This window comes from Amphiura filiformis, chromosome 17 (genome assembly GCF_039555335.1).
Source record: "Amphiura filiformis chromosome 17, Afil_fr2py, whole genome shotgun sequence".
Taxonomy (NCBI): Eukaryota; Metazoa; Echinodermata; class Ophiuroidea; order Amphilepidida; family Amphiuridae; genus Amphiura; species Amphiura filiformis.
In genome coordinates, this window is record NC_092644.1 from 34,278,310 (window position 1) to 34,288,804 (window position 10,495).

General features: G+C 37.0%; 1 protein-coding gene across 1 annotated transcript; it reads right to left on the reverse strand.

The window, feature by feature from the left end:
* Positions 1–25: 25 nt before the first annotated feature.
* LOC140137676 (iron-sulfur cluster assembly 1 homolog, mitochondrial-like) lies at positions 26–6,590 on the reverse strand. The gene is made up of 3 exons (XM_072159426.1): positions 6,477–6,590; positions 4,846–5,005; positions 26–4,139 (listed from the first exon to the last, which is right to left on the reverse strand). The coding sequence occupies exons 1-3, from the start codon at positions 6,558–6,560 to the stop codon at positions 3,991–3,993; spliced, it is 393 nt and encodes a 130-aa protein (XP_072015527.1). The 5' UTR covers positions 6,561–6,590; the 3' UTR covers positions 26–3,990.
* Between the last annotated feature and the right edge of the window lie 3,905 nt (positions 6,591–10,495).

The window sequence follows — 10,495 nt, forward strand, 5'->3', positions numbered from 1 at the left end:
AGCAAAACATTTTTATGTGTTAATGTATGTGACATCAGACAAACAAATATTGATATTTTGCTTGTTGGCAAACTTTAATTCAATGACATATATTTCTTATTTACAACTTACTGTAAAATGATCATTAATACACATTTGTAATTTTCCTGATAAATAAAATACACGTCATACAATGCAAATTGTGTGCATAAACATATTTCTCTTGTTAGAGTCTAAATGATGAGAAAAAGCAATGTTTCAGTGGCAGAAAGACGCACCTCCATTATTAAAAATAAAATAAATAAATAGCTGCTGTGTGTATGATTTACCTGTACATGTACCTGATAGCATTAGTTGATTCATGCAGACATGCACAGTGCTTGCCTGGTATAGTTGTATGGGGGTGTACTTGTGCATTAGGTGCATCAGTGTCAATCATACAAAGAAGCTAAATGGACTCAAGTCTTTCTGTCACTGAACCATCAAAGGTAGTGAATTTTTTGAGCAAAATATGTTAAACATCAGATTCAATGGGGTTTAACAAAACTTGGGTGGGGTACTTAAATATATTGGAAATGATTCAAAACTCTTTCTCCACTGTCGTAATACAGCAAGTACAGTGTACATCTGAGAGACGGTAGAATAGATCTAAATAAACATCAATTGGTAAACTTGAATTGAATACCTGTGTGGAAAAAGGGCCCAACTCCATCAAAACTATTAAGAAAAAACGTAATATTTGGACAAGTTTTATAGACCGAATGTTTTCATCTTCAGGGGACCTTTAATACATGAACATACAGTACTAGTATTACATACATTCGAAATTAAATATGATGTTTCCATGGTAACGGTACAGGTCTTAATTCAAGCTGGATTTGGGCCCTTCTTCCACTAATATACTGTAAGAGCCCGTAAGCAGATGTGTTATAAATAGCTACAGAAATTTGGTAATTATCCATTAATTGCACAAGTAGAATCATGTAATCTTAGCAAGAAAGTTTATTGTAGTGAAAAGCAGATTTCATGGATGAACAAAATTACTCTTTAACCCAATTTGTGGAAGAAGGGCCCAAGTCCATGGAGTTGGGCCTTTCTTCCATGAAAACCATGATTAAGTGTACGTGGAAGGCTATTTAGAGAGTGGATTTTGGCTCATCTTTTACACACAAGGTAGAACAGCCTGCTGGCAATAAAATGCTGTGTCTAACTCAATTGGAGTTGGGCCCTTCTTCCGCTCAGGTATTCAATTATGAACCACTTTGCAAATTATAAACTTTGGAAATATCTATGTACAAATGAGTATGGTCATTTAGGAATATTTTTAAAATAGTCAATAGTTAGTGAACAACCCAAAAGTTTGATGATGTCTTACAACGGAAAGTGTTTTCATTAGCCCACTCCTCCCTCCCTGAAACAAATGAGTATGGTCATTTAGGACTATTTTTAAAATAGTCAATAGTTAGTGAACAACCCAAAAGTTTGATGATGTCTTACAATGGAAAGTGTTTTCATTAGCCCACTCCTCCTCCCTCCCTGAAACAGAAGCGTGAAATCAATTTTGACCCTTCTTTTAACCAGTTTCTGTCCCCCCACCCCAAGATGCCATGTAACCTTTGTTTTGTTTCCTTACACAAATTTCATTGCAACAATAGCAACATGCTAAAATGGCCCAGTTTGTAAGGTATTTCAAGTTTGAACATTCTGCAATCAGCAGTGCACCTGGCCCTAGTACTAGACTTTTAACTGTGGCGATCCTTAAAAAAACACTATACCCGAAAACTGCCAAAGCACAGCGACCGCTCCCTTTTTTTTCGGGTAGAGTGGTCACTAGGTTTTAAGTGGTTCTTGGAGTAAAGTGTGTTAAAAAGGGCCTAGTAGGGCTACAGCAGGAATGTGACAGGAAATCAACACCAGCAATATGAGATAGTTGAACGATGAAATGGAGCACTGAGCAGAGCAATTTTGAGTTGATGTTCAGACCACCGCAGCATGTTGATGTCTAACCTTTGTACAGCTTTAGGTTTGAACATTGTTTCACATCTGCAACAAAAGTTAAGCTGAATTTATACTTGTGTGATTACTTTTGCAGAAAAGCGATTCTCACATATGCTCAGTGTTTACTTCTGTTTTCAGAGCGTCAAGCTGATCAATCGATACAAATCAAGAGGCAAAAATCTCAACTTCTGAGCGATTTCGCTTGACACGTGAATGCATCAACCAATCATTTCCAACCAACTGGATCTATTATTTTACTAATAAATTTACACCTCAATATTTACCTTTTGGTGATGAATTAATTCACAGCAATAATTATTGACAGCAATGGGTGTTTTAAAATGTATTTTGTGGCATTTAGAATATTTTAATTGTCGTCTGCAATATAGCTACATGTATCGCTGTGAAAAGTATAAATGCAAAAGCAAGGAGCGATGCATCGCAAAATTTGGCAATTGCCCATCGCTTTTAAAAAGCAGTGCATCACAATCGCTTGGCGATCAAGTATAAATTCAGCTTTAGCAGTCTACACACTGAATGAAATAAAGTATGGTAAGGTTGCCATAATAAGTTATCCATTGAAAAATTATGAAATACATCGCATGTTGTAACTTTCAAGACCCCATTACTTTATACTTATATGGCGTGCATCAAATAATACATTTTGGTACTTGCAAAACATTGTAGATAGATTTCAGCAAACTGGACCCCAGCTGTGGTTACAGGTGCAATTGGAAGAATCAATTTTCACATTTTGATGATCATACCAGATCAAAATCAAAATTAATATTGGTACATTTTTTTGGCTAGTCCAACTGACCAGCAGGTACTCAAAGAAGGGATCCACAGGGATACAACTGTGAAACACTATAGCAAAGGATTATGTAAAAACAGGGTCAATGTCACACAACATCCAATAATGGAGGAAAAATGAAAAATTTCCCCCATTGGATGTTGTGTCACATTTTGCCTTTTCTAATTTAAGGAATTGTAACAACTTTATAAATTTATCCACATCACTGCATGTATGTAAAAAGCAGGCATTAATTACATTGTTGTAGTTCACACCCCATAACTACCTCGGGTATAATTATGTACATGAAAGTTGGAACTTTGCATTGGAATAAGATGACAACATCATGAGCCATGACACATGCAAGATGTGCCATATTTAGCCTAATTAGCATCCCTCCCCTAAAGTGCCCCATACAGATTTGTTCAAGTAACTTCATTTCAATGTACATGTACCTAAATTGCATCAAATGTATAGTTAAATCTTCCAATTTAGAATTATGATGATTTTGACTTCACATATTTTTAATGCCCATGTTTAATAAACCTCCCTAAAAGTGACAGAAGTTAATTTGGTTGATTACGGTGGGGACACCCGACAGTCTGAAACACCATCAATCCGAACCCCCCGTCAGTCCGAAACTCATCAAGCGTTATAGGGTACCCTAACCCTTACCCTAACTAATGGGTTTTCGGACTGACGGCGGTTCGGATTGACGGTGTTTCGGACTAAGGGGAGACCCCAATTTCAGTACATATACATACACCAGCGATATGACTTGCACCTTTGAATGTCATCTAAATGTATTGTGCACTTGACATAATTGTTGTCATTACCATATACTTATTATTATTTTAAAAAAGGCATACTGATGGGGATGAATGTGTAAATACCTCTTAATATGGAAGTGTATGTACAGGGGTGAAAATAAATAAGAATCTACTTTTCTTACAATAGACCCCTAAAGGCTTGGAACCAGGAATATATATTTTTTGCATATCAGCGAACAAAGTAACACACACTGTGCCAATTGATAATGGTCATGATCTTTTCAGCACTGACATAAGATAATCCTAGCCAGATGATGATGAGTCAATCAGATAATATTTTGTTGTTGTCTTGTTTTTATGCTTCAGCTCTAAATCTGGATCCCAGCTCATTTTCAAACATGACCTTACACATGATCACATACATGTCCATAACTTCTCTACTCCACTTTGTCATACAGAGAAGCTTTCACCACAACCACAAGTTCCTTTGATATTTGGGTTATTGAAGACAAATTCACTACTAAGTTGTGATTCCACATAGTCCATTTCTGTTCCTAATAATGACAGTTGTGCTTTTGAGTCGATGAAGACTTTGATACCTGAAAAAAAGAGAGAGGGGGAGGGGGGAGAGAGAAAAAGAAAGGAAATTAGAGTTATGCATAAATAAATCATGCTGGTATCCCTCCCCTATAGTTTTCTTCACAGTTCTTCAGCGGTGTGCCAATTTGGCACATATTTAATGGCTACCTGATTCACATCATCATCACATCGGCATCTCATTCCCTGGTCAAGCTGCATAGCAACATGTGACCCAGTTCTTTTACGCGATAATCAGAGAGAGCAGACAGAAACCGCTGAAGGAATTTGCTGAATAGTATAGTACTTTTTGCGTTGGAGGATTCAGGAATAGATGATCAACGATCTGATATGTTGTTATCTTAGTTCCCTATTTGGAATAGCCTATATTTTTGGGCAGGTGTGGTATGCATGTACTTTTCAACTGATGGGCTCATTATCTCCACGTACCATTCGGTACCTGTAGATCAATAATACTTAGCTGAATTCTTTTCCCTATTTCAGGGCAATGGTCGAGGTTCCATGCCCTTTAACCCTAACCACCCCTATTACTACAAAATCCTACAGCATCGAGCGACTAGCCCAAGCGTCCCATGTGATCTGATTGTGCAGTCATCCAAGCACATATACACACAGACCAATCTTGTCCTCTGGACCCGACGAGGAGTCTGTGGTACAAAACTGGACTGTTTCAACTGTATTTTCAATCTTTTCACCAATACAACTTACCATCTTGGCTAACTTCTTCATCAAATTTGCCTTTTTCCTTGGCATAATCTAATGTATATGATAACCCATTGCATCCTCTGGTTTTCACTCCAACTCTTAGAGCTTGAACATCTGGCTTACTCTGTAGAATTTCTTTCACCTTATGGACAGCAGCTTGAGTCTGTAAAACAAAACAAAAGTTTGTATGTTTAAAACTTAAATCCTATTCCTAGCAATTAAGTTACACAAATGCTGAAATAACGCGCCAAAGATTCACAGAGGATGATAATAGTTTGTTTGTCCTCCACCACACTTGACTGACTCTCAATGCAGGTCATTTTTATCAAACTTTTAACCTTTTGTACAAGCACCCTATTATAATAGCTAAAATAATAAATTCTTGATCATGAGAGCAGGTACCTTCTGCGTACTAATACTGCGTTAGCTATTTCCCCATGGAATAACACAGTCGCGCGACCTACATGCACAGGAGAGGTCGGACATTGCTTTTTTCCAGTCACGCTGTGCATGTAATGCTTGCTCCGTAGCGTGTGATCTTTGCGTAGTACGCTCGACGCAGGGCTGGACACAAATATCAGTGTGTTGGCTCTCATGATTGACAATTTATTATTTTAGCTATAGTCTAGGCATGATAATTGATATGTCGAGTCTGGAACCGATACATGCATTTGCATGCACTTTGTAGGTATGAAAGGTGAATTCAAATTTGCCATCAAACTGCATCATTTTATATACTGGTATCAAATTAAAGCCCTTGAGTAAAGAAAGCCAAAACTGAAAACCGTTTTGTCATAGCACTTTCCGTCTACAGCAAAGTTACATCTTGTCAAAGATTGACTTTCATCAAAAATATTCAGCCATTACCAATATTTAATGCATCAATTAAAAAACAAAACAGCATAGTCTCATGATAACTTGATAAGTGCAGATTTTCTATGTGGAACTGCTGTCAAAATCCCTCTAAAATTCCATGTGCGATTGTCTCATCAGTGATCACCAAAAAAAAATCATATATTTGGGTCAAATGAAGTAGGTAGTTTCCTTGACCAATGTTTTCTACTAAAGTTAAATTTTTATTACTTCCGTGGTCCAAGCTGTGCGCCAAGCATCGACGAGCTTACACACAGAAGAAATAAACAATCCGCTGAGCTGATTGGCTGATCAACGCACTTGACGTGTTGACAACAAGCCGGTTGACCCATTGGTCTTCGGCGCGGCGCGTAGTAGGCGACCTTGTCACTTCTTCGCGATCGCAATTCACCAGCGTGTACCCGGACCACGGAAGTAATAAAAAATTAACTTTAGTATGTATTTTACCGGTATCTAAGGTTTGCCTCTCAGAGTCTGCTCATAGTACTTTGTCTTACCATTTAAATGGACGCAACAGGCACATTCGAGCGTGACAAAGAATTACCTGATTTACCTTTGCCAATATTAAGGAATTGAACAGAAATAAATTATAAAACATGCATGAAACTTTAAGCTTCTAAATCTATAATATTTGACATATGACATTCACATTCATGGTCATGGACATGGCATGCGTCACTCTTTCACACTCATGTTTTGTACTTCAACGCCTCCCATGAAACAAGTAACCCATTCCCTAAAATGTATACTATTAGACATACCATTACTAGAGCCGCTCTTGTAGGAATTTGACGTTTTAAGCCCTTTACAGCTCTAACAGTTGCCCTCCCAACACTCGCAGCCATCGCAAAATTTAGATAATAATTTACACAAAATTTTTGCGTAACATAACAAAGAAAACACCGTTCAGTAAATGGTTCAAGAGAAAACTTTAAACGTCTAGGATTGAGGGTACTAAAAACAAATATTTAATCACCAAAATTTTATTTAATTGGTTTGGCTTTGGTAATAAAAATATAATATTTATTAGTAATTTGAAGAAAAAGTTATTTATGATAATTGTAAATAACTTTTTTAATATTTCTTCACGCAGCTATTTTAAAGAAAAGTTTGACCTTTATCAACCGTACGTTATAATGAATAATGAACAAGTTGCCAGCCTATTCTCAATTGAATGCACTTTGGAAGGAGAACGTAAAATCGCTGAAGAGGTTGCACCTCATCTACAGAAATGCCAATTTTCAGAGGGAAGGGATTAGTGTATTATGTACTACCTACCCAGCAACCACAAATCGTTTGACAGAAAACATTCAAATGTCAGGTTATATGAAAGGTGTACCAAGGCCCTAAATATTTTGTAATATGTAGGGGAAAGTGGGGTAATGCCGGACTGTGGGGAATCCCGGACACGTCGATTGCAGCTAAACGGAGAAGGGTGGTACTATTATACTACCTTAGGGTATTAGCTACCTCAAGGTGTACCTCACGTGTACTACTACCAGCGCTTTGGGTCTCGTCTTTCTTTGTGAAAATTACGAAAAACAGAAATTGCCATTTTGACTTTTTATCTGAACAGTGATTTATTAGCTGGGTGACAGTTAAAGCGACAAGGGACACAGATTAAGTATGGCTGAAAATTATGTTTGATACTTGATTGTTAGCTGGATGTATGAATTCTGGTATCTTAAAATGGATTAGTAGAACAAGCACTGAAAAAATAAATCGAGACCGTGAGGGGTAATCCCGGACACACATGCGTCTCTATACAGATGGGGTAATGCCGGACACTTGTTATTTCGAAAATATAGACAACAACAACAGCCCCCATAGTTGCATGCTTGAGGTAACAGAAGTACCTAATACATTCAGGCGATTATCATCCTACTCCACTTTCCCTCTTAGCAACAATCATGTGTCCGGGATTACCCCGTGTCCGGCATTACCCCATCATTTTTTTCCATTTTGTTTTTAATTATAACTTATTAACTATAGATGTTGAGTTATTAAAAACTGGTTACTAGTTAGAACATTACTCCTACTTTGCATTGATATGATTTTCACTGATGAACTTTATTTAATCTTGTACCTGTGTAGCCTTAACGAAAGGTGCCCGGGATTACCTCACTTTCCCCTACATGTATATGAAAAATGTAAAATAATGCGCCAAAGTTTTACTTCACAAAATAAAAGTCATCAGTGATGACTTTTATTTTTGATATTTGATGTTTTTGATGTAGGCTATGCTTCTATTAATTTTGGATGTTTGTTTTTAATTGTATAAGACTTGTATAATTCTACCAATTATTACCGGTAGGCCTATGTACTATGTATGTACCTGCTATAGATTATGATTGAGCCGGGCCGGCCGGGGGATTTCCAAACGGCGTGCCAAAAATTCATGTCAAACAATCTTTGCCACCCCTCACCCTTTGCACATGCCAAATTTTGGTTTCCTAATTTCCAAACCTTAGTGGTCGATGGTCTATATGATACTGAGCGTATTGAGCTGGAAATTTTGCATTGAACGTTTTTGTACTGTTTTAAGCCCTTTTTAGCCCTTTTAAAGCGTGTTATTTCGGGTGTCCCGTAAATGTTTGTCAAAAATCACCTGCTCCCCTTTTGACAAAAAGTTCACCCCGTTGGCTTTGCTTTTTATCAACATATTTTGCAAACATGCTTGCCAAACTTTTGCCATGCAATTTTTTTAAACGTTGTTGTTGTAGTAGTATTTTTTGATATAAAACGATTTTGGAAATGACTTATGACCCGATATTTAAATGTTATTATTAGCATAATGTGACTCAAATTGCGATCTGGTCCATGGAGGCCAAAGGAGGCATAGTTTGAAAAATAATTGAGTTACTCATACGACTGAAGATACGGTACCCGGTAGGCTATAAGCATCGAGATAATCATCAAACAACTGCCGAATATAGTCTCGAATATGGTATACCACATTAGCTCACATTTGAGACTAATTAGGCAGTTTTTGATGATATCTTCAGAAATACACTGAGTTGGAACTTCTAATTTCAATAAGTTATGTTTATGAGAAAATAGGGCCTTTCACTTGAAATCAATATATGCTAATATATTACATGATCATGATGATTATCATTAATAAAAACACTGTAGACTCACGCTGTATAAATGTCGGTAATTCCATTAGGAATTAGTCACATTTACAAAAAACATTTAGGGGCCTACATGTTCTTTTTGCATATTAGTGCTTGAAAGGGATGACATTTTATGTTATACGTAAGTTTTAAAATATAAAGAATATGATTTTCCAAATATATCAGATCACCTTCCTTTAATTAAAGCCATACCGTATTATAACATTTGCTGAGGAAGACGCCCTCACTGAATTTTTAAAATTACTTTTTTTACACGATTAAATTGTACTTTATTAGACCAATATACCCTGCAAAAATCATGACTCTAGGTGCTGTAGTTTTGTCAAAATCCGAGATTTTGAATAAAACGGCGGAACCGGTGCTTTATTATTACGATGGAATTATTAGTCGAACGCATACACGATGTTCATAACACACAGTACGTACACGGCGTGCGGGACGGTGATATACACAACACAGGGTCGTACCACAACATGACCGAAGGAGTGGTACGTATTGGCGACATGTGCGCTGGTAGTAAATTCCAATTTTCTTTGCTTTGCCGTATAGTAGTTGTTCGGCTCAAAAATAAAAGGGGATAAGCTAACATTTTATGGCAAATAAATGCTAATCTATTTTGTTTGAAAATGTTATAATATGGCTTTAAGTTCTAAAGTTTGGTGATGTCTATTTTATTATGTATTTCAATTGTTTTTTTAAACAAAAATTGATTGACAATGAGGACACCTTAGGGAGCGATCGTTATTTATGGCAGGGGGGGAATGGGTAAATTTAGGGGGGAACACGAAATTTTTTTGTGGTCTTGAGGGGGGAACCTGAAATTTTTAGTTGAACCAGGAGGGGGGATTGTTAAATTTTAAATGGAGAAAATTGGGAAAACAAGGGGGGAACGCGAAAATTTTGAGCGGACGCGAGGGGGGAACGTGAAATTTTTTGTCGATATTTTTGCCAAAACACCCATTCCCCCCCTGCCGTAAATAACGATCGGTCCCTTAGCCCGATTTTTTACGGTTTGTCCAGTTTGTCGCATCATGTTGGTTCTGTTGGCATGCATGGTTGGTGAATAGGACATTAAATTTGTAGGAGGGCACTATGGCAAATGCACGGTCTTTGCCTGAAAAGGCCTGAGGGGTCGACCGGGCCCGGGCCCCAAAAGAAAAAGGCTTTACCCGGGTATTGTTTGATTCCTTCTATAGTCTGTATACCTCAAGTTCTCGAGTCAGTAATTTGGCATCGTTTTTTTCTCTAAATGCAATGATGAGAAATTAAAGTAGGCCTATACATTTTCAGAAAGGAAATTGTGCAAGAAATCCAACTAGCATAACAGATTCCTGCAAATATTTACACTTTTTGAGAAAATATCAAAATTTGATGAAGTTACTTTATACTGACTCGTGTGGGAATATTGTGTAGGCCTATCATGCGGTTCCATTCAATGTAAGTTATGATTAGGTTTCTTAAATTTTTCCCAATATCTGGGGATCTATCAGGCTATGAGGTACCGGTACTCAACCGAATTACTAGTGCAACATTAAGTAACTATTAAATTTATTGTTGTTGTTGTTGTTATTGTTTTTGATTATTATTTTATTTATTTCAAATATTATGTTTAAACCTTTGGTACAGCGTGACGGCCATGGCAA